At 39.1% G+C, this 25,369-nt stretch overlaps 3 protein-coding genes across 3 annotated transcripts; all 3 read left to right on the forward strand.

Annotated features, from left to right (window-relative positions):
* Positions 1–591: 591 nt before the first annotated feature.
* slc13a3 (solute carrier family 13 member 3) lies at positions 592–12,592 on the forward strand. The gene is made up of 13 exons (XM_040008248.1): positions 592–1,043; positions 1,659–1,924; positions 2,163–2,341; positions 2,960–3,029; positions 6,371–6,550; positions 6,651–6,776; positions 6,911–7,003; positions 7,108–7,212; positions 7,324–7,421; positions 8,665–8,777; positions 9,149–9,310; positions 10,772–10,909; positions 10,988–12,592. The coding sequence occupies exons 1-13, from the start codon at positions 936–938 to the stop codon at positions 11,168–11,170; spliced, it is 1,821 nt and encodes a 606-aa protein (XP_039864182.1). The 5' UTR covers positions 592–935; the 3' UTR covers positions 11,171–12,592.
* Positions 12,593–12,749: 157 nt separating this feature from the next.
* LOC120719212 (osteoclast stimulatory transmembrane protein) lies at positions 12,750–16,330 on the forward strand. The gene is made up of 3 exons (XM_040008249.1): positions 12,750–13,888; positions 14,620–15,628; positions 15,712–16,330. The coding sequence occupies exons 1-3, from the start codon at positions 13,851–13,853 to the stop codon at positions 16,060–16,062; spliced, it is 1,398 nt and encodes a 465-aa protein (XP_039864183.1). The 5' UTR covers positions 12,750–13,850; the 3' UTR covers positions 16,063–16,330.
* Positions 16,331–17,919: 1,589 nt separating this feature from the next.
* LOC120718970 (thyrotropin-releasing hormone receptor) lies at positions 17,920–23,231 on the forward strand. The gene is made up of 3 exons (XM_040007764.1): positions 17,920–18,230; positions 19,293–20,125; positions 20,988–23,231. Exons 2-3 carry the CDS (start codon positions 19,349–19,351, stop codon positions 21,375–21,377), a joined length of 1,167 nt encoding a protein of 388 aa, XP_039863698.1. The 5' UTR covers positions 17,920–18,230; positions 19,293–19,348; the 3' UTR covers positions 21,378–23,231.
* The last annotated feature ends 2,138 nt before the right edge of the window (positions 23,232–25,369 follow it).

Raw genomic sequence — 25,369 nt, forward strand, 5'->3', positions numbered from 1 at the left:
TCAGCCAGTCACAGTATGGCTGTCTCTCCTTGAGCCTGTTTCTGCCAGGTGTTTCTACCTCTTCAAATGGAGTTTTTCCTTCCCACTCACACTAAATGTTAGCTCATATGGGGTACTTAAATTGTTGGGGTTTTCCTTGTATTATTGTTGTGTTTTTACATAAAGTGTCTTTAGGTGACTGTTGTTGTGATTTGGTGCTGTATAAATAGAATAGAATAGAATAGAATAGAATAATGTACTTCAGACCGGGAGATTGGAAAAATGTATAAATAGGATGGCGATTAGGGGAATTGGAGACAGCTGTGTAACACAGCAGGGATACATTGGGAATAAGAAGACAGTGGAAGTAAGACTCAACACAAGAAAGAGACAAGAGGCCACCAAACTAAAACACAGACTAAGACACACGAGCTTGACACAGACAAAACCATAAACAGACAAATCTCCATTGTAATTTGTGTGCGCGCGTGCGCGCGTGACTGTTCGCGCGCGTGCGCGGGTCTAGGCTTTCAATCGGGATATAAAGCGAAAAGGCGCTACCGTAAAGACTCGTGTAAAAGCGCAAGGAAATTTATGCGGCGGAGAAGAAGCGGCTGGCTTGACCGCGGCTCACAAATGACGGCTCACTTTACTGCGGTTATTTTTGCAGTCCGGCAGTTTCCAGTGTACTTTTTAAAATGAACGTATGAGCGGTGACATTTCCATCTCTGCCCCTGAAGATACCTCACTCCTGTCATGCAAGAGTCCATTCATTTGGGAAATTTGGCAGTAAGTCGACTATCCCATTTAACACACCATCACAGGAGGAGTTAACCTGTAGCAAAGCGTGTGGTTAATCTTCTCTGTGCTCAGCCACGGGCTTCAAAGTGTTGCCTCACAGGTTGCTCTCAGCCAGTCTGGACGTTTCCTAAACTGAGCACAACTTCAAGCCAGGGATGAGAATATCTGTACTGTCCAAGAAGCTGTGGTGCGTCCACAAACAGCTAATCCTTGTGCTCACTCCGCTCGTGTTTCTGCCTTTACTTTTTACTCTACCGGAGAAGGTGAGTGTATTTCTTTGTGCCACAGTTATGCATCCACTGTTTTCCAAAAAACGTACACACAGAAAGCACGGTTGTCCTATTATAAATGCATAACACAGGTGCAAGCAGGAGATTTATGTTTAAAATCAGACTAGTTCGCAAAGGGTTTGGTCAATCTTTATACTTGTTTTGATTAATCAGAAACTTACAGACATGCTTATATAAACTGAGATTTTTTAAGTAATAAATTTAGTCAATAATGCTAAAAACACTCATCTTCTACTGTCACTACAACCTCAATGCTTTTTACTCCTGGTTAAGCACAAGAAAGCTTTTGCTGGGAGTATTTTCACTGTTTGTGCATACTCCGTGAACCATCTGATTCAGCCAAAGAGTCAATAATGCAAACCTAAAACTAAAAAGTGATTATTAATGATAATGCTTTCATGTTAACGATGTACAAATTACGGTAATGTTGTCTCTCTGAAACACATATAATGTGAAGGATACACAAGTTACTGAAAACATAACGTGTAATCTGCTTTCTTTTTTCTTGTTAAGTCTTTGCTTTGTTTTTTAGCTTTTTTTTTTTGTATTATTGCACAAATATTATTGACATGTTACTGATCTTTTTAGGAGGGAAAATGTCTTTACGTGGTGGTGCTCATGGCTATGTTTTGGTGCACGGAGGCTCTCCCTCTTGCTGTCACAGCCATGCTTCCAGTCTGCCTCTTCCCAACACTGGGAATTCTTCCAGCCAAAAAAATCTGCCCTCAGTACTTCATCGAGACCAATTTTCTCTTCCTCAGCGGCCTTGTGTTGGCATCATCGATTGAGGAGTGGGGCCTGCATCGCAGAATAGCCCTAAAGGTCCTCAGTATTGTTGGAGTAAAACCAGCCTGGTGAGAAAATAACTTTATCAGAAGGCAGTTTAAAGCTGATGAGGATTCTGTATTTATCCCATTTTAAGTAATACCTGGAACTTATTTTATTTCCCTGTATTGTGAACCTCTGTGCTGTCCAGAAATACCTAAGTCACCCTACATGTCCTTTTCACGTCTGTTTAAATAACATTATTTTTATTTTCATACTTAGGGTTGTTTACTGAGTTTAAGATTGTGGACTGAATTGTTTTTCCAGGCTCATTCTGGGAATGATGCTGACCTCATCCTTCCTGTCCATGTGGCTCAGTAACACCGCCACAACAGCCATGATGCTCCCTATCGCAAATGCCATCCTGGAGAGCCTGTTTGGTGATCTGGAAACCCTAAAACAAAAGTGCAAGTCTGTCGAGGATCACGAGAGTGCCATAATAAATGGTATGCTGTCAGTTTTCAAACTTATACTGATGACAAATCAAGGTTTTCTCTGAAATTTACATCTTAATATACTGAATGAAAGTGATTATCCTTTGAGAGAAAACGTTTGACCAATTTTAAATCTTTTTTTGGCTGAACCAAAACATTGTTTAATTCAGTCTATTGTCTTCATAGTCATTCAAGCAGCAAAGGGCATTGTTGTGACAGGGGCGAATGAACATTAAACACTTCATCTTCAAATGAACAGTGAATGAAGACAGGTTGAACGTTTATCATCCAACCTTGTCTCTTCACAAAATATGTTTCATTCTGGAAAGATGATTGTTGCATTGTTTTAACCTTGTCCCCAAGAGCCTTTAATATATAATCTAATATGTGAACTTTGTGCAGCATTTCCAATGCACTGTCTGACAACAAGTTAGTCAATCCTGAAGTAGTAATGGATTAAGGGGGCTTTGTTGACTCAAAGTCAGCTATTAAATAAAACAAAAGTACACCACTGTGAAAGAGCTGAAACTCACAATTTAACTCATGTTTGGACACTTTGAAGATTGAGTAAGTTAGTTTCACGTGTAATCCTGAACCCTGTCAAAATCTATTTGATTTATTTTCTTGCAGGTCAGTCTAGTGTAAAGCTGCATTCACTGCCCTCAGTGCCAACAGAAAAACAAATAATGGCAACAGAAGGGTAAGAAGCATGTTTTGTTTTATATTTTTAATTTTAAAGACATTTCACTCCACTGATGTCTTTGATAAATAATTGCACAAACAATAGATGTTGAGCTTTGCTTAGCTTATGCCATGGTTGGCTGTGTGGCAGGCGAGCAAGCAGGGGTGGTGGACCCAAAATGCAGAACTCAGACACGGAAGTGAAACTTAAAGCGCAGCTTTATTGCTGAAAATTGAAAAACCTCGTACTAACTAAACTCACCAAAAGACAAACAAAAGTCTGAACAGAGGAACCAAGGACTGAAACACTGGAAAAGAAATACTAAACTGGAGCAGGAGACTCCATAAAACAGAAAATAAGAAACAGACAGACTTGACACTGAACTGAACGAGAGACACAACCTAAGAACTAATTGCTCACAAAGAATAACTGAAACATAGAATAATACTAATAAACAAAGCATGACAAAAAGATCAGGATACAAAGGAATATAAGAACTGAAAATGCTAGGTCAAAATGACCCAGGACTGTGACATGTACAATGGACGGTGGCGTAGCAACCGCAGGACCGGGCGAAGCTGAAGGCTCTGAGGCAGGACCGGGCGAAGCTGAAGGCTCTGAGGCAGGACAAGACGATGTCGCTGCAGGCGGCGGCGGCGTGGAAGCCGGAGACGAAGGCGCTGCAGGCGGCGGCGCAACAGGCTGGATGGATCCCTTGGACCCTCCAGCGACGACAGGAGGCTGAACGGGCCCCTTGGACCCTTTAGCAGAGGGTGACGGCTGGGCAGGCTCTCCAGAAGCCCCAGCGTACGAGGTAGATGCAGGGCCAGAGGTCATTGAGACCACTGGTTGACCAGGTGGGTGAGAGTATAGCAGGCTAGGGGACTGAACTGGCACAGGGGACTGAACTGAAGTCTGAACTGGCGGCCGTTGAAATGGTTGTGGTGAGAGTGGAGTAGGTGATGGAGTAGATGACTGCACTGGCGGCCAGGCGGGTAACTGGGCTACAGGCAACGGGGACACTGGAAACTGAGCCGAAGGTGGCGACTGAGCAGAAGGTGGCTGCTGGGCAGCTAACAGAGCTGAGAGCAGATGACACTGGTTACTGAGCTGCAGGCAGCAGTTATGATTGTGATGGAGGTTTAGCAGGCCGGGCGGCTAGCTGAGCTACAGGGGCTTGAGCTAGTGACTGAGCTATGGACTGGAAAGATGACCGAATTGACGGCAGGGTTAAAGACTGAGAATACCAAGCAGCGAGGGTTTCTAAGAGGGTGGCTGAGTCTACTTTGCCGGGGCCACCAATGCCAAATAATCCAAAACAGAGCCTCGCTCTTAGTTCTGTTATGATTCGAGACAGCTCACTGATGTCTGGAAAACTCGGGGGAAAACTTGTAGTTGACAGGAAATCATCAAAAAAACAAAAACACAAACCACACACACACACCACACACACTACCTGAATCAGTCTCTTGGGAGTGTCCACAGCATGAATTATGGCCCGGCAATAATCCAACAGCTGCTCTAGCAACTCCTCCTCCCAGCCTAAAGGTGAGTCCACTGGGTCCATTTTGTGGTCGCGTCGTTCTGTCATGGTTGGCTGTGTGGCAGGCGAGCAAGCAGGAGTGGTGGACCCAAAATGCAGAACTCAGACACGGAAGTGAAACTTAAAGCGCAGCTTTATTGCTGGGAAAAACCTCGTACTAACTAAACTCACCAAAAGACAAAAGTCTGAACAGAGGAACCGAGGACTGAAACACTGGAAAAGAAATACTAAACTGGAGCAGGAGACAAAACACTAGAACCAGAACACACAGCTAGTTGCGGGTACGACACGATAGGGAACACAGGAACACACAGGGCTTATATCCACAGGGGAGTAATCAGGGAATGGAAAACAGGAGGGAGACACAGCTGGGAGGGTTTGGGGTAACGAGACACGGGGAGCAAAGCTAGACACACTGAGATGAGGATCAACCTTTCACAATAAAATGGAAAACAAGAAACAGACACAGACTTGACACTGAACTGAACTTATACTGAACGAGAGACACAACCTAAGAACTAATCGCTCACAAAGAATAACTGAAACATAGAATAATACTAATAAACAAAGCATGACAAAAGGATCAGAATACAAACCATAATACAAAGGAATATAAGAACTGAAAATGCTGGGTCAAAATGACCCAGGACTGTGACAGCTTACTGCAAAGACTGGAAATGAGGTAGATGTAGTTCTAATGGCAACAAAATCCAAGAAACTATCCAGGTGCTAGTGCTATGAATATAGGGCAAGTTTAAAATACCCAGGATATATTTTCCTCTCTAGCATCATTTACCCTGATATCATGTTAGATGAGAGAGTGGTGTGATGTTCACGTTTTTGTGGTGTTATATGACAGAAGTGGCATATACACAGCCAGACAGAAGACATGTGGACAGGTCTACTTACAGCAGAACTGCAAAGACAAACTATAATATTAGAAAAGCTCTGTACAGTAGTGTAGTATTAAAAAGTGTTGCATGAATATGACGGTGCTGTGGAATGCAAAACTGAAAAAGTGTCATATAAATGCAGACCTTGCAAGTCAACAGACTTATAAGTAACATAATTCTGTCATTAAAATATGAGGACCTGACTGTAACTATAAATATGTTCTGTTAAATTAGCAGGCGATGCTGTTTCATGTGCATCTAAGAGTTTTTGCCTTAGTTTTTCATCTTCAGCCCAGGCAGTGTTAACTGACCCGTAATGAACAGATGAAAACCCAAAAACAGATTTCAGATTGATAAATTTTCTTGGCCTTATGCTTAGGTGCCCTGTTTCAGTGTTGTAGTACTATAGTTTAGGTTTACAGAACAATACGGTTGCTTTAAATTGCTTATAGCAAACAGGTAAAAAGGAGGAATAAAGCTGTTTTTAAAGACCTGTCTTGACTGAGGCTCATCATAGAAAGAAAAGAACTTTAGATGTTCTAGTCCTAGAACATGCTGTTACCGAAGCACTGAAGCCTGTGCATTTTTCAGGAATGGAGGCAGTGATTTTGTACATGATGATCTCTGATTGTGAACATGACCTGCTTTCAATCAGGCTTTCACAACAAGGTTAACCCTTAAGTAACCCTTCTAAGCCCCAAATCCTGCTTCATAGTGCAGGCATCATTCCCTTCGTCTGTGTTAAATTTATGTTTTAATTACTGAGCTTTACATTTTACAGACTGTGAAATACAAAACTAAGCTAACACATATGAAGTTTGCGGATTCATTTTGCCATACAAACTAAAGAGTAATATCCAGCTGTGCAAACTCTGAAGTTTGTGTAATAATTCACATTTTATGTAAAATAATGCTTCTGAAAGGACTGATACACCAGAACTGACGGACCCGAGGACAGCTGAGGAGAGCCGAGCAGAGGCGCAGTATCAGCTCAAAGTCTGGAAGGGGTTTTTAATTTGTATCCCTTATGCTGCCAGTATCGGAGGAACCGCCACACTGACGGGCACGGCACCTAACCTCATTCTGATTGGACAGCTGAAAAGGTAACTCTTTTGTTTTTATGTAGCATTTAAACAATGCTGATTCAGACACAGAAGTGATATGTTTCAGTGTGTTTAACAGTTATAATTTTGTCTTTCACAGCTACTTTCCAGACTGTGATCTTATCAATTTTGGCTCTTGGTTTGCATTTGCTTTCCCACTCATGCTCCTCTTCCTGTTTTTGGGATGGCTATGGATTGCATTTCTCTACGGAGGATTGAATACAAGGTTGTGTATCTTTTCTTGCTAAATTTTTCAATAACACCATCAGCATTACAGGATACAAAAACTGGACCATTCCATGAGTAAGGTCTTTATTTTATGAGAGCCAATGTTTACATTATGTGTTCAATTTTTTGCAGATTGTGCATCACAAAACAAGACAGGAGAACCCAGGCAGAAGCCAGAGCCAAGGCACTGATAAAGGAAGATTACAGAAAACTAGGGCCCATAAAGTGAGGACTCGTGTATGTCTTGAAATCTCATGCAATAGATGCTGGATGTAAACTTTCTAGGACATAGTCTTTGACTTACTCTTATTCTGCATTCATGCTTTCAGCTTTGCAGAGGGAGCCATCTCTTTCTTTTTTGTACTGTTTGCCGTTCTCCTCTTCACAAGGGATCCAAAGTTTGTGACCGGCTGGTCTGTGTTTTTTAAAAAAGGGTAAGAGAAGCTGACTTTTAAAACCTTGTATGAAAGCTAGCACATTGTATTCTGGTTCTGTGCTCTATTAGGTGTCCATTTCTATTTTGTGCTCGTCTTGCTGTCCTTCAGGTACGTTTCGGATGCAGTCACCGGTGTCATCATTGTGTCTATATTGTTCTTTTTTCCTTCACAAAAGCCTTCCCTGAGATGGTGGTCCGACCCTCAAGGTTAGTGATAGCATATCTGCTAAAATGCCATTTATGAGGCATCATTGTCTCATTTCAGTTCTATTTGTTACCATATATAGGATTTTCTGTCGCAATATTACAACTTTGATGAGTCAAAAGTTAATATCTAAGACCAGATATTTGTGGAAAATTCAAAGATTCTGTGTCTCTGTTTCTAGAACAGCTTTTGCAAAACACAGAAATTAAGCTGAGGAATGTTAATAATATAGATTAGAGAGTCTGAGGAAAGTTCCCGTCTGAAAGTGAGACTGTAGTTTCTCTGTTTCTGTGATTAGAATAATCTCTTAAAGCTATGTGGACACACTTTGGGTGTTTTTCTTTGTGTGTTTGTGTACTTGTATTTTGGATTACTCGTGTTGTAGCTACATGCCTGAAACGTCCATTTAATAATCAAATTCTGGTGAATCTTTTTGTCTTGGTGGACAAAAAAAATGTCTTATGGAAATCATTTTATTGATTTGGTTAACTCCAAAATGTGAATACAAATGCGAATCAGCATCCACTAAAATGGAGAAGCGTGTGTGTGTGTGTGAGTGAGTGAGTGCTTATGTTATGTTCAGCTGGTCAAATAAACAACTTGATGCTGGAAAAGAAAGCAAGCCATGTGGTTCATCTGTCACTGAGGGTCACATTATTCGAATAGAGTGGGTTCACTCTATGTCAAACAGAGTAGGACTTTTAGCTCATTAAACTAAAAATAGAGCAAATAAATACAAAAATATGGTAAAACTACAAAAGAATATTTGGTAGAAAGCACTAAAATGTGTATGTTAACATGCCAAATATATTATATGGTAGACTATATGGTTTGCTGCTAAGCAGTTTGGTAGTAGTTTGATTTTCAACTCATCCATATGTTAACGTGTTCTTCACCACAACCCTAAACCCAGAGATACTTCTTCCACCTCTTTAAGATTCAAGACTTTTATTTGCCATTTGAGCACAGGACCAACAGTCCATGCACACTGGAATTCTTGTGCAGAGCTCTCCGGGTCAAGTCAAACTTTTTACAAGATAAAGACAAAGCAACTAAAAAAGGAAAATAGAAATAAAGTAAGGAATGGAGATGTTATACTGAGGCAGAATCTTTTACTACTCATTATAAGGTTAACAATTAAGTTTAAGGATTTTCATCTCACATTGTATCGGTGCACAACAGCCTTTACATTTTTCTACACATGATAAACATTTTCTAATTGTTTTATCTCACATTTTTCCTCAGCTCTAAACACTCCTTATGTGCCTCTCCTTTCATGGAAAAAAGCCCAGGAATCGGTTCCTTGGAATATCATTATGCTGCTTGGAGGCGGCTTTGCCATGGCCAAAGCTTGTGAGGTAAAGATGTTACATATAATATGTATGTAATACATATAATACATGAACAATGTTTCCTGTCTCTGTGCTAAGTTAAAACTGCTATGTGGTGCCTATGGTGGCAGCCAACTTTTTAGCAAATATTTTGGGACCATTTCCCCCAAAATACCAAAGGAAGCTGTTATTTTCAGTTTGCTTACTAATGTTTCTTTAAACCTCTATAGTTTAGAGTGGAAATGGAGGAAATTAAAGTCTACTAAGTCTGTTTATTAAAACGTGTCTCTGCTCTCCTTCGGTTGTCAGTGCTTTGTTTGATTCAAGTTCTCTGTTTTGGTTTCTTATGTTGTTATTTGATCTTCAACCTTTCACCTCTGTCACGTGGCATTCTGCAGGAGTCTGGACTCGCGTCCTGGATGGGAGGCCACCTCCAGCCTTTGGCTCAAGTCCCTCCTGCTGCAGCTGTGATGTTGATCACTGCTTTCCTGGCTTGTTTCACTGAGTTTGCCAGTAACACTGCCACCATTATCATATTTTTACCTGTCATTGCTGAACTGGTAAGGCTGGTCTTCAACCTAAATATATACAATTTTGCATACAGTTTTAGACTGTATGCGAAATTAAAGTGAAAGTATATCATCAGATTATTTTTTTTTATTCCTGTGTTATATTTTAGCTGAGAAAAATATCTTCACATATCAGTTTACCTGTGTGAGGTACAAACTCATTGCACCATGTCAGTGCAATCAAACTGACACAGATGACCATCAGGGAAACAAACTGGACGACTGTCTTACAAGATAAAGAAGTCAAAGTGAAGGGCGAACACGTTTTGCTGTCGACCTTGTCCTTTATGTCACTCAGAGGTTTAGTGGTCTTGTTAAACTTTTGCAATAGATGCTCTTATGTTTGTAGACTGTTGGACATTAACTGTTGTTAGATAATTATTATCTGGAGCTTAAGTACTCCAAGACAATGGCTACACAGGAAGAATAACCACTTAATAGCATGTAATTGTATAGGCTAGGTTTAAACTTTAGGATACTAAGCTGTTATTACAAACACAAACAGGCACAACACACATTTTGCTTTTACTGTATTTGAAGTTGTACACGTGCTAAAATAATAATTTCGTTTATCTTCTGGAGCTAACAAGTGAATGGCATTTCCTATATTTTTATTTTTCTCCCATTCTGCAGTACCTTCATTAGTGGTGTTATTATTTGTTATTTAACTGGTTACTGAATTCCCATCCTTGAGCTGAGTATTTTGGCCATCATCATCTTGTTTTGAAACTGGAAGTTACAAACAATGGGTGGCGCTGACAATAAGACTTAAAACTAGTGATTAAGACCACAAACCCATCAACAAAGTGTTAAAATAGTTTATAGATCGAGGGAGACAAACATCCATTTTCACACAGATCCCAATACAACTGTTTTGTAACTAGCAAAGTTGCCTCCATCTTGATATACAGTCTATAATTATATGATATAGAGTGAACATGTGATCACGTTAACACTAGCATTTAATAAAAAAATAAAAAGTAACTATTCTGTACATAGTTCGTTCATATCAGTACTGTAACATGATTTTTCAGAAATGTAGTCAGTGATGATTAAGGCTTTAGGATTTAAACAATCTGTAGGCTAGGGTCCTAAAGCACACAATAAAAGAATTGACTGATTGACCGTTATTGCATTTACAGCCCATATTCGTTTCTTAATTAGTTTCTTAATTTTTTTATATTAATTTTGTATATTATATGTTAATTGGACTCCAGAGAGCCATGCAAACCCAACTCCTGTATTATCTGTTTTTGCAATGTATTGCTCCAAAATGAAGTATATAAAACTTTTATGCTTCTGTATTTTGCTGCCTTTGCCAAATGATAATGAATGTTCTTTTCACCTTTGTCCCCTTACTGTACTTTAAATTTAAGATTCTGGATTTTCACTCTGAGTAAGCATAATGGGCCTTTTTATACATCCTGTCATAAACATCTTTTCCCTCCACAGGCTATTAATGTCTCAGTGAACCCTCTGTACTTCATGATACCTGCCACAGTAGGATGTTCATACGCCTTCATGCTGCCAGTGTCCACACCACCCAACTCAATTGCCTTTGCATCTGGACACCTTATGGTGAAAGACATGGTAAGATCCTCATTGGCTCTTGACGTTGAAAATATTATACAATATTACAGCTTATGTTTTCCATTTCTGGTTCCTCAGGTGAAAACTGGCTTTGTGATGAACATCCTGGGTATCCTGTCAGTCACTCTGGCAATGAATACGTGGGGCATTGCCATGTTTAATTTGAATACTTACCCTGAATGGGCTCTCCCATTTAACAAGTCTGCTCTTGTGACCAATGCGCACTTATCTGTGGCTCAGTCGCTTAATGCCACGTTGTGATCACACACCAGATTTTAGCAAGAAGTTATTATAGAAGAAGTACCAGAAGAGTGAGCAGGGAGGAAAAACTGAAGTAGATCCATTTGTGATCAGAGGTTTACATTCCCTCATCGTGGGCATGTGTGTCTCTGTAATTTAGGGCCTTTAATGATTTCTTTGAATTCGAGATTTTAATGGGTGGGATGATTACACAGCATACATGTTTCATTGGAATATTTGGGATTTTTGGTCATTAGACATCTACCAATGACAGTGAAGAATACTGTTGATTGACATAAATAAAGTAGTGGGTCACCTAGGCAACCAGGACCTGAAATGTCCACAAGTGACTAGGTGGCAACTTTAAAGCAATATATGCTGTGAAAATTGACCCCTTCCAACCGTACATATATTTCACATACATCACATTGGGAAGACAGGGAGAAAAAAGAACTCCACCCAGACTGAGCTCCTACAGGCAGTTTGAGAACAGAAAAAAACACAGCAGCACAGAGAGCACATGAACACACCATACAACATAAAGGACGGGCATCGGAGGCATTTGGAGGGGGAGGAGGGGGATTGTACATCTGTCTGTCTATATATTTGAGCCTGTACATATACTTTTGACCTGTGGATTAGAGAAAATCCAAAGTAAATTCAAACTTAAGATGAGATAACCTTTATTAGTCCCTTGTGCACCTAATTCTTTTTTAAGTCATAAAAGACGCTGTAAAAGTCATTCCACCCTTTAAAAAGTCTAGTTCAAAGAAATCATTAAAAGCTCAAAATTACCATGACATTCATGCCTATGATGAGTGTATATAAGTTCTTCACTACAATTGTTTCTGTACTGTCACAGTCAGAAAACACATTTTTCCAGCTGTTAATGATGCTTTGAAAAGGTTATCATATATATATTTGACTGCCTTTTTAGGGTCTCAAAGGTCTAGATTTTAAGCTGTGAACAGATTTGGTACAAAAATGTTAAGTTTTAAAGACAATGAAGCAATACATGAACTCAGTTAATGAGAGTTGATGTATTGCTAAGTTTAAAAACTGCTGAAGTATTTTACTCTCTGCTTTCTTAAAACTGAATTAGAGCAACATCTAACCTCAAACACATGCTTTGAGCACTGAAGAGTGTTTTATATTTTTTAAATAATCAGTCAGACTGCAGAGTGTGCTGTTTGTATCGTTACTACAGGCTGACCTCTGCTGGAAGAAGGAATGAGACTGTGAATAACACTTTTTAAAGTATATATTATGGTTAAAATCACTAAAAGATTGTTACTTGTTTATGTTTCACATGGCACACTGCTAAAGCCATACCACATAAACAACATTTTAAATCATTTTCTTTATTAAATTATGAATCTTGACTAATGAATGTGTAACTTTTGTTACATGGTGATCTGCACTCATATATTGTGCTGTCATAAATAAAGCCAGTTTGTAACTTGATGTTGTTTATGTATTTGTTATGCACAGTTTTTTTTGTTTGTTTTTTTAAGTGAGTTCCCCTGTTTGTATCAGGAAAGTTTTTTAAACTCTTGCTGGAACGTTGCGGCCCCTGCACACACACATAGACACACAGCACAAAGCACAAAATTCCTTATAATGTTCTCTTGGTGTTCTCACATGCCCCAACAATTGTTAACTTGTGCAGTAATGTGTTGGTTATTCAGTGTAAGCGTTGCCACAGCAAAAGGTCTGTAGTGTTTAAATGTGAAATCAGAAAAGTTATCCAAAGCTAACAGACCATAACCAAATGTACTAATTTGTACAACAAATACAAAGGTTACAGGCAAATAACCTTTGACCCAAAGCAGATTCATAACTGTGACTTGATGCTTTTATTTATTTTGTGTGTGTGTTATTCATAAAATTTGAAACAAAAACCAATTAGTATTTAAGACTCAAAATAAATAGGCCTTTATTGTGGTGTCTCATGGATTTGTTATTCTTCTTTGGATTTTTGGATTTTAGGTCCTTTTGCCCATTTAAATATGACAGCCCCTTTTTTTGGCATTGCTTCCACCAAACCGAGTAACTAAGGACGCAGTGGACAAAACGTAAAACACAAGGTGGTTACTGAATGTCAGCTTTTATTTGTTTAAACTTGAAGCAATTCTGATGTTTTCTGATGTTCAATTGGACAGAAAGAGAAAACAAACCCACCTTCATGGATTTCTTGCCTCCATTCAAGAGCTAAAAAAAAGTTGTCGCTAGATATAATTGCCTAATATAGCTTATTCTCGATTATATTCTTAATTCTTAGCACCCAAGCTCAGTTGACACAAGACAGAAAGTAAATTTCAGTGGTAGAAACATGACAAACCAGAGGAAAGATGACACACAAAAGTGTTATGTCATCTAAACTATTTTCAGTTTAGAAGAGGAGTTATAAGCAAAGTGCTCTGTTACTTGTATTGTCAGTGTCACCATCATCAAATCATTCTGAAAGCGCACTTTGGTTAGTGTGACCTAACACATAGGGCTTACGAGTGTGTCATGCTCTCCATATGATTTTGTGTCATGTGTGGTTTAGATGCAGAGGGACTATCTTTTTTATTTTCCCACGTGGAACTTGTAGGCAACCAACATGACAGTGACTGTTGCGCAAAGTTCCCCTTTTTAGCCTTTACAGTCCACCAACACTTCCTGTTTATTTTCTCAGGCTCCTAATTTCTTAGAGAGGATGAAGATGATCACAGAAAATTTTGTTTTGCTTGTCAGGTAGGAGTTGATCTATTTTTTTGTTATTTAAATTATTTATAATTAACTGTTATTATTATTATTATGATTATTATTATTATTATTATTACAAAACTTTTGTTTTCCACTGTGTCTTTTACAAACCCAGGCATTGAAAATGCATTATTTGTAAAATAACACGATAGGGAGAAAGTAGTTGCATGGTTTTTTGTAACGTGGAGATGGAAGAAAAAATAATGTTTTAGTTTAGCATATGTTTCAATATTTTAGCCTTATAGATGTTGTTGTTTCTCCTCTGATCTTGAGTTTTTATAGATTGAGCATAACGTGTTGCTTTTTTAGATGTTTTAGCCTACTTCCCTTTGTCAGACAAGTTCTACTTTAGTGATTTCTTGATTCAACTGGACTAACAATTCAGGGCTGGTGGGAGGAATTAAGCTTTCCAAAAGAGTTAATTTGTGATTTAGGGGGAAATTACTTTTTTTACATAGAGCCAGGTAGGTTTGAATAGCCTTTTTTCCTTTAATAAATGAAATGATCATTTAAACCTGTATTTTGTATTTGTTTGTGTTGTTTTTATCCAATATTCAGATTTGTTAGACGATCTGAAACATGAGACAAATATATAAAAAAAATAGAAAGGGGACAAATACTTCTGTACTGTTTAGTGTTAATAAGAAATGCTTAGAGCCACTTCTCTGTTGAATCTTAAAATATTCTAAATATAAAGTGTTGTATTGTTTTCTCCTCAGAAAGAGAGCAGGATCTTGCAGACAGGCCTTAACATCTCTGCTGTCATACCTCTGGGAAGTTTACTCGGCACCTTCTCCTGCAGGCAGGGACATCCTCACTCTGCTGTCTCTCTGTTTCACACTTGCCTGTGTTACTGGTGGCTTGCTTCACCACTGGCTGTCAAAGAGTCTGAGATATGATTACGAAGCGTCGGTTCAAACTGTCAGTATCTACAGCGTGAGCATGTTTCTGGTCTCCTTCCTGTGTCATCCCCTGCGCTGTGTGCTAACAATGATTCTTCCTACAGTCTGCACCAAACAAGGACGGAAACTCCTCATCACGGCCTCTGTCATGATTTTGGTGCTGAATGTCATCCCTAATATCACAGTAAATGTGGGAGCAGTGGCACGCATCCTGAAATGCACTGCTGAGGGTTTTGCAAAGACTTTATTAAACTCATCTGAACCTTTGAATAAAGCCAAGACAGACCTTGTTGAAGAAGCCATCAAAGTAAAGTGGGAGGACTTGAGCATTGTTACCAACTTAAGGACTTTGGATCATTACACACATATTGATGTGTCAGATGTCAAAAGCATGTTTACTAAGATAATTGGGAAGATAGAGGTCAACTTCTCGCATGCCAGGAACCTCCTCAGAGAATACAAACTGCTGTCAAACCGGATTCTTGCTGCCGTCTTTGTTGCACTGCTGATTGCTGAATCTGCACGCTACTTGAAATCTTATCTGACATCAGTTCATTTTGATAATGGGTACATCTCCAAAGAGCTCTTGCAAAAAATGCCAATTAATGAAAGGCCAGCTAAAAATAAAATCAATCTCGAAAACTGTAAAGTAATAAGTCAGGAATGTTCCTCTTGTTTCCTATCACTGATTGTGGTAACTTTATATTTCATTGCAATAACCCTAATAGTAGTTTTGGATCATGTTGTGTACTATATAGTTCAGATGATTGTGCCATGGTTGCTGGATTTTCCACCTACATCTGCTGTTATAAGTGTCAATTATAAGGTAAGACAGCACTCGCTCAATTTAATCTTTTTTTTTTCTTTTTGGATTTTTGGAATCTTTTATAAATTTGTTTTTCCTTTTAGGTTCAGTGGTTCCCCCCTGCGTTTTGTATTATCCCACAATCCTGCATCAAACGGGAGCTGGTAAACTTCCACAGGGATTACAAGTGGAATTTCAGCCCTGGGCCATCTCTCTGTGATGTGACAACTTCAGCTCCAAACCTGGGAGTCACACTCCTGCTGGGATGTCTCTGGCTGATGAGCTACTTTCTGGTTTTCCTTGAGGTTTACGCAAGGCGGATACGCAGAAAAATCTCTGCATCCTTCTTCAGAAAGCAGGAGGAGAAGAGAATAGCTTACTTGATGAGGAAAATGCATGTGAAGCAAAATAAAAAACACATAAAAGGGCACATTTCTGTTCATGTGCAAGTTTGAATGACATGTAACAGCTAATGAATAGACTGCTATGGCAATGGGTTGCATGTTTAGACCATTTGGATCAACTTATCTAGTGGTACTTTCACTTTGTGATGTAACCAAAGTTGTGTGGATGTGTAATTTTGTATATTGGTATGATCTGTCCTGTTAGCCTTTTAATTACGAACTCTAATAGAACAGCTTTGCTTGATTCACAGTTCAAAAAGTTATCTTATACTGGGCTTTGGTGCAGCCCCTCTCTTTATTCTCTATCCCTACTCACACCCATCAAAGCCAACTTTAGTTGTTGTTTTTTTATTTGAGGCTTTTTGCAAACAAAAGGTTCATGCCCACAGAGCTGTGTATTTGTGTCGTATTAAGGCTGTTCAACGACTTCATACAAGAGTAGAAATAACAGAGCTGTCTCAATCCTGACCTTTTGGCTCACAGGGCTCACAATGTTTCTTGTTTCATTCGGTGGTCTTCGTTGTATCTGTTTTGCAAAATGTAAACCGAATACAGTGCATCCTGTGTATGAGTCACAGTTATAACACCTTTCCTCTGTAAGCGAGTCAACACTCAACATACGCCTCTTCAAACCCTGTGGTTCAAAGCGATGCACCAACACTTCTGCTGAATCTGCATCTTGTTTTGGACAGAGACTCGCCTGGTAACTTTTCCCCCCCCATGATATCATCACAGAGCAATGTTTTCCGTGTTCTCTTTTATTTCTTTTATTTCTCTGCAAGTTAGCCTTTTTTTTTTTTGTTGTTTTACCATCCAGCCCCACTAGATGCCACCATGGTGCTTTGGACAGCTGGGGACAAAGACTAATAAGAGGTAGTAGTTCCTGTCAGGAAATGAACAGTAACAGGTCGGATCTTACAGTTTTTGGAACACTGTACTGACAAGAATAGCTTTAATAGATTAAATGAATCTGTTTCATCCACATGTCCAATGATTCGTCAGCTTATTTTAATCACAGTGCCTCTATTTCCTTTCTCTTTTGCATATCAGTATGCTCCTGCTTTAAATTCCCATGAGGCTGTGAGGGTTTATTTTAAGACCTCATCCCAGAATATTAATAGACTTCTTCATTGTCTATTTTTACTCGTGACTTTTGGCCACTTCACAATTGTCTCAGCAGTGTAGAGATGATAATAATAAATTATTCATGTTTTGTCTGATATTATGAGTTATTGCTCCTGTGTTATAATAAATAAAACAAAATAAAATAAATCACTTTATCATCCTTTTTATGTATATTTTTCATAAACTCTGACTGATACCTTTGACTTGACAAATAATGTGGCCTTCTAAACACACTAACTATAATCCTCATTAAGCTTTCATAACATGAAGCAGTTCAATCAGAAAATTACCTGTTCTGTAAGTTTTTTTCTTCTTTGACACTGTTACATATTCATTACACGCAGTCTGCAGACTGAAAATCCAAGAATCTGCGTGCATTAGTATTCTCAGTGACAGCCTTGTCCAAAGACAGAGGGTCAAAAAGCTTTTTAATCTGTTTTCAATCACTTCTGATTTTGTGGATGACCAGTGTTATCATTTTTTCTGCTATGGGGAGCGCAACTATTTAACAGTATCAGCTCTACCCTCACATGTATAATGCCAGAAGCTGTAAAAGCGTTCCCAAATGTGCATCATGGGAATAGCAAGACTCTTAATCTTAGGATGTCTGTGTCTGTTTGTCCCTCTGGGGAGAAGAATTATTCTAATTCTACACACTTTAGAAAACTGGAAAATTTAATGTAAATTATACAAGGAGAAGAGTTAACTAAATTACATCTGGTGTCCACAAAGGCTGTACTTAATACAGCAATTAGTGCTATTTTAATTGCATGTTCAATCATTCCAGTGGATGGTGTGTTGAATTGCATGGTGCCTGCGCTGTTCTTTCAGTAATTACAGGGTTATAGCCACAGAAGCTGACATGATGTTCAGGGCTTGGATGGTAAGATAAAATTGATTTGTACGTGGTGACTGTAGGAGGTGGGTTTGGATATAATGGTGTGAGATGGAGGGAGGAGTATATTGGGAAAGGAGAGAGAGGGAGAGAGCGAGTGAGACAGATGTGGGCGACTGGAGCAACTCTGAAAGAGGATTAAGCAGTCACTTATATTTCCTGGGATACTGCACCTGGGTACTGCCTTTCACAAATGATGGTAAGCTGCCAATTTTTTCCCTTTATCATCTCATTATTTTATTTCCCTGAACTAAATCAAATCCGAACGTGCATTTTTGTTCCTTCCCGAAGAGTCTGGCATTTGTAGGAGAACTGGGAAAGTCTCACATTTTTGATCACCCTAAATGTATATTGCAGCATTACCTTGTGAGATGTTTTTAAATGGTCACATTGCTGGAAATTATAGATTTAGTCTGCATGATGGCCTTTAATGCAGAGGAGAACAATCATTTCAATTTTGAGGGTTACATTTTTTTTTTATCACATCCAAGCATTGAATAAAACCAGTGTTTAATAATGAACTGAATGAAGACAACATTAGCATTTATGAAGATGGGAGTTTAGCTTTTTAGAAGCATAATTGTAGCACCTTTTTAAATCAAGTTGCTGCTATTAATGTGTGCATTGATGGATGTTAGGACTATTTCTTAAAATCTATTATCGTTTACAGAACTTTTATTGCTACAGTTATTTCATGAAGTGTGACAAAGTGATGTTTTCAAGCCTTGTGCCAGAATAATTGCAACAGGAGTCCATATAGGGAGGAGATTAAAGTGAGTGAATGGATCAACAAAGCGCTAGACTAAACATTTCACACAGTATTGTTATTTAAAAAGTGTAACCTTAACAAAATGCCTCATTTAACCCAAACTAGCTTGAACTTAATTGGCTAAGGTTATTGTGTAGGTCATTGTTTAACAAAAGCAATTTGTCAATGCTCATGTTTGTTCATCTTATAATGTATTATTATATTTTGTTGCATTTAGGCTGTCACACCAGAAAACCTTCAGGCGGTCTCTGTTGTTTGAATTTGACTTCTTGTTTATTTATTTACTCATTTTAAATTATTCTTATGATATGCCCCTTTTAATCAAGGCGCATCCATACACTGGTTTTAAACTGTAGCTGGGAGAGGGAGTATTACACTTTTTTAAAATCTAGACAAGAATTAAAGGCTTTTACGAAAAGAATTGTAATATTGAACACCCTGCAAGAAAAACTGCTGTCTAATAATTTTGTTTCTCCACATTTTTGCCTTGAGGATTCCCATTTTGCCCCTGAAGATTAACTGAATTTTGGCAGCTGGACTTGAGCAAGATGGAGAACAACACAACCACCTTTCAGGATGTCAGTCGGGTTCTAAATCTGACAGAAATGCCTCTGAACCCTCTTGAAGAACAAGTCATAACGATATTTTTGACCATGCTCATTTGTGGAGTTGGGATTGCTGGGAATATCATGGTGGTGCTGGTTGTTCTGCGCACTAAACACATGGTGACCCCGACTAACTGTTACCTTGTCAGCTTGGCTGTCGCAGACCTCATTGTGCTCCTGGCTGCAGGCCTGCCTAATATCTCTGATGTTGTAGCCTTCTGGATATATGGCTACACGGGATGCTTGTGTATAACTTATCTTCAGTACCTGGGCATCAACGTGTCATCCTGCTCCATCACAGCGTTCACTATTGAACGATACATTGCTATTTGTCACTCCATAAAGGCACAGTTCATATGTACTGTTTCCCGAGCCAAGAGAATCATAGCTGGAGTGTGGATTTTTACCTCGCTCTACTGCACGATGTGGTTCTTTTTAGTGGACACAGATGAGACCGTCTATACCAACGGGGTGGTCGTCACCTGTGGCTACCGTGTCTCCAGAAGCCTCTACATGCCAATTTATTTCCTAGATTTCACTCTGTTTTACGTGATCCCTCTCATTGTGGCCACTGTGCTGTATGGGCTCATTGCCAGAATTTTGTTCATGAGCCCTCTGCCTTCGCATCTTAACGACCGAGCCGGAGGCGGGTCAGTTCACCAGGGGCACTCCAGCACCACCAACAAGGCCAACAAGGGTGCAGTCTCTGCAAGAAAACAGGTACTGCTAAGGTTATAAAGACAAGAAGCTTAGAGGAAAAAGGAAATAAAAGTAATAAAAGGGTTTTCTGAGTGGTTCTGAATAAAAATCCATAAACAGATTTAGGTTCAGTCCTAATAGGGTGCTTGTTTGGGTTCAAAGTGGCTTTGTGGATGGGTTTGACTATACCACAGCTAAATAACTCAACAGCCTGACAAGATAGTTCATAAACACGCTGAGTATTCCCAGAGGAGGAAACCAGTCTCTGCCATCCCCGCTAACCTGACCTTTGTAGTTTTGAGTGAACTAATAGAAAACTATTAGTGTTTGCATGACATTTGGATTGGTCACTCACATCCCCCTCGAGGTGGGCTGTAATTGTTTTGTTCTTCAATTATGTTTTCATCTAGCCTAAGGAAACCATTGATCAAAATTTTCATTTGTCCAAATTATTTGTTCATAGCCAAAAGGTACCAACAATTCCCGTCAGCTTTCACTGATGAGACTAATTAACAAATGTCTTCAGGGCTAATTAGCAAAAGTAAACACTATGAATGTCTTCAAGGACTTAAACTGAGTGCTATGATCTTCATATCAACGTATTATTTATCATTTGGCTCTCTGTGATAGCAGACTTTCTCACTGTGGTTGACAGGGTCTTTTATTCTCACTGCAAGCATGTTTGCAAACTGACCTATCCTGTCCTTATGTACAGCCTTAGAGCTATTTATGTGCGTCATGGATTCATATTGGGCATCCTCTACAACACTCACTTGACAGTAAACTCTGAGTCATGGCATGCAGTATGTCTGCTGAGATAATTCACATAATTGTATTCTTCCTCATTGTTATTCCTTATTTCCTTCCTCTGCTGTCTCAATAGATAACAAAGATGCTGGCTGTTGTGGTCATCCTGTTCGCTCTGCTCTGGATGCCTTACCGAACGCTAGTAGTGGTCAACTCCTTCATTGACCCGCCGTACCACAACACCTGGTTCCTGCTCTTCTGCCGGATGTGCATCTACACCAACAGTGCCATCAACCCCATCATTTATAACCTCATGTCTCAGAAGTTTCGTGTTGCTTTTAAAAAGCTATGCAAGTGCCACTGGGGCCACAGGGAGGCCGAGTACAATGTGCCGATGTATTACAGTGTGATGAAGAATTCGACCCATGAGTGCAATGAACCGGTCACAGAGCAAGAAGAAGTCAGTTATCACATCACCCACAGGTCCAACATGACAGATGATGAAGCTCTCAGCATTTCTTCGTGAATTTTCCTGAAGAAATGAAGCGTTTCAGTGATTGTGCGTGTTTTATCGGTCCATTGTTACTGGCTGTGGGTGCATGATAAATTAATTATGACAATGTTTAGGTTTTCTGTTATTTGCACCTGTTAAAAAATAACTACTGTGAAATCATTTTACGTGTGGTTTAATAGTTGTGGTACTTTGTGAAACAGTATTGTAACACCTATGTTGTAAATATCAGTAGAGTCTGTTAGTCCACGCGTTCATGATCTCAGTTACCTCGCCAAAGGAGGTTATGTGATTGATTCAGTTTGTTTGATTGCATGATTACTCAAAATGTTATAAATGGATTTGCATTTTACCAGAGGGGGGGCAAGGCCCAAATTAGAAGTTATTAACTTTTGGAAATGCTCAAGATCCAGGACTTTTTGGAAGGATTCTTTATCGCAGCACTTTGGATCATATCTTCATAAATACATATCGAATTTAGTTAAGAAAAAAATGGGAGACACTTTCTTGATGTTATCAAGAAAATATCACAAAACATTTTGCAGCCACATATCCTTCAGTGATTCGTTTTACTCATAACGTGGAGGAAATTTTTAGTCTTGGCGGAGCTATGAAGTCTCCAGCTGCTCGTGTTACAATGTGCGCTAAACAAAATGTATTCGTTCTTCCAAATGCTTTGTTTTAAGACACACTGGGGATTTTATGTAATGCATGCTTTGAGTGCGTAGCTTGCCTCAAGACATTGTCCAGCCTTTGTAACTAGTTGTGTCAAGAGCTCGTTCTCTGCAGCTAAGCCTCTGCAATACATGGCTCTACAAATGTTAATAACAACTGCACTTCTGCTCTTAGTGTGCTGAACAGTCTGAAGTGGCCTATACTTCGCGATAAATCACACTTTTTACCAACACCAATGATCCACACACACCACAGTCCATTATTTTTCTCTTTTTTTTCCCCACAAAGGACTACATTTACTACATGGAAACAAGATAATATAAACAGTACAGACAACAACTGCATAGACAGCTTAAAATTTACTTTATCTGTGGGCACTGAGCATTTCAGACTGTGCAAGTATATCTTCCATTGCATCCTAATTTCAACATGACTAGAGGTCCGTGAAGCGAGAATATTTGAATTCCTGCACAAATGTCGACAACTTTCAGTGTTTCAAGTACATAGTAGCAAATTCTTTTTTCTTTATATCCCATTAACCCTCATCGTCTCTTCCCTGAATTTAGACTAACGTATAATGCTAAAAACTAAGCAAATCTTATCCCCTCATCCATCCACCAAAATTATTCCAGACTACAAAGTATTTTTTTATGCAGGACATGTTTGTATCATTACATTTTCAGTCCTGCAGGAAAGAGGTAATGATCATGGAAAGCCTGATGGCAAACACATCCGTTTTGATTCGAAACATTAAAATACAGCCAAAGGAGATCTAACAACAAGCAACAGTATTAAATAAATATTGTGATGCTAATTGGCATCAACAAGTTTGCACTCTCCCTTATCTTCTTATTGTTGTGGTGTGCTGCCAGCTGTATCACTGCGTGTCTTTGCACCTAAATATATGCAGGTCCATTTGTCACTTAGTATGTAAAGAACCAGTGTGAGGCCCATGTATTAAACATTTACAAATGTTTTGCATATATTGCATTTATCTATTCTGTACTTGACTATGGAATTTTGTAAACAAGCTTGTGTTGCCCTGTGAACTGGGATTAACAAATCCCCTTTACACATCTAAATGTATTCATTATCTTTATGACAGTTTTGTGTGTTGAATTAAAATAAATCCCTACCATATTATTCAGGCATTTCTTTTAGAAAATAGGGATTTAATGTAGATTTGCTTTTGTGAAGTTGATTCACAAGTACAGTGGGGAATTAATTATTTGATCCCCTGCTGAATTTGTTCTGGTTTGCTCACAAAGAAATGAACAGAAATGCAGTAGTTTCAGTAGTTTCATTTTAACCCTCTCAAGGCAGGCGTTGCAGATTTGCAACAGTTAAAAACTAACAACCTGATTACCCCACATGCATATTTTATGAGGTTTTTTTTACTCAGAAGTACCACTGCAGGACTTGGTTGTGCATTAGCAACAAAAAGTTCAATTTGAGCCTGAGAGGGTTAATGGAGAGAGACAGAATATCAACCAAAAATCAAGAAAAAATGCATTACAAAAAAATGTATGAACTAAAAGTGAAATAAGTATTTGATCCCCAAGCAAAACCCTACTTGATGGAGAAACCTGCATTGGCAAGCACGGCGGAAAGATACTTCTAGTAGTCGGTCACCTGGTTTTCACACATCACAGGGGGGATTTTGACCCACTATTCTTGACAGAAACTCTCTAAATCCTTTATGTTTCTTGGCTGCCATTTGCTAAATGGCAAAGCTTCAGTCCTATCCACTGATTTTCAAAAGGTTTTAGAATTTCTTCTTCTTTAGCCACTTCTTTGTTACCTTGGTGGTATGTTTTGGGTCATTATCATCCTGGAAAGACACATCGATGCCCCACCTTCAGTGTTCTGGCAGAGAGAAAGAGGGTCTCAGCCAAGATTTTATGTTACATGGCACCATTCATTGGGCCTAAATGTGGGAGCTGATGTTGTTCTCTACCCTTAGAAGAAAAACAGCCAAAAAGCATAACGATTACACGTCCATGCTCGGCTGTGGGGGTGGTGTTCTTTGGGTCATAAACACCATTTCTCTTTCTCCAAACACAGCAGGTCGTGTTGATCCCAGAGAGTTTGATTTGTGTTTGAGCACAGTATTTCCTCCCACGATTTCTGTAAATCATTTAGGTGTTCATTGGCAAACTTGACAGGCCATATCTGTGCCTTCTTCAGTAGGAGGATCTAGCAGCACTGCAAGACTGTGTAGCCACATAATGAGTTGGAGTATCTGTAATTCACTGGCTTACTGATTGTAACAGGATAAAATAACAATTTCCCCTACTATTGTTCTACAGGATATTTCAAGCAGCACATAGCTATTGTCCGTTTTCATCACTCTTAATAACCTATATCTGCTCACAATATGAATTAATTCCATATGCAGAGTTTCATAGTGAAGCACCACAAGAGCCTGACAAAGAGAGTGAGGACGGAAACCTACAGCACAGAGCCAAAGAGAAGCAGCAGAAGCTGTTGACTGAACTCTAGGGTGTGAAAAAGGGAACAATACTGTGTGTGTAGGTATAATAATAATACCACATGATTTATAATTCTCTCACATTGTTGTGGAGGACTTCTGACCCACTCTTCTTCACAACGTTGCTTCAGTTCATTGAGGTTTACAGGGATTTGTTTATACACAGGGCTCTTAAGTTCCTGCCACAGCATTTCAATCAGGTTGAGATCTGAACTTTGACATAGCCATTAAAAGAACTTGATGATTTCTTTTTCAGACATCCTAAAACAGATTTGCTGGTGGGCTTGAGAGCAAGCAGCTTGTCCTGTTCCATGACAGGATATACTGTGATAGGTCTCCACCAAACATGGTGCTCTGCATTATGGCCAGACATGTCCATTTTGATCTTGTCTGCCCAAAGGATACTGTTCAAAAAGCCCTCTGAACAAACCACTCAGTGACTGGGCTGTTTAGGTGCAGCTTTGCAAACTGTTGACATGTAGTTTTTAAAGAGAAGAGGCTTTCAGTTCTACACAAGCCGTGCTTGGTTTTGTTTCTCAGAGCCTTTCACAGTCTGACATTGGCATGAATTTACTGGGACATCCACTCCTGAGAAAATTGTAGCAGACCAGACCAGAAACCTGCCAAAATTGTTTTTACAAAGACAACAGTACTGTATGGGTGACGTAAGGGTGTAGATAGTAAACTGTGTAGAATTCTGTGAAAATTACACTTTCTTTAAACTGTAGAGTAAATACACATCAAAATATGTAACATACTCGATCATTTGTCATGCATTGCTGTTCTTATGAAGTGTGTCAGACTATATCACTTTTTTTTTTCACTACAAGAAAAAGAGGAA

Source organism: Simochromis diagramma, unplaced genomic scaffold (assembly GCF_900408965.1).
Source record: "Simochromis diagramma unplaced genomic scaffold, fSimDia1.1 OVJJ01000545.1, whole genome shotgun sequence".
NCBI classification, from domain to species: Eukaryota; Metazoa; Chordata; class Actinopteri; order Cichliformes; family Cichlidae; genus Simochromis; species Simochromis diagramma.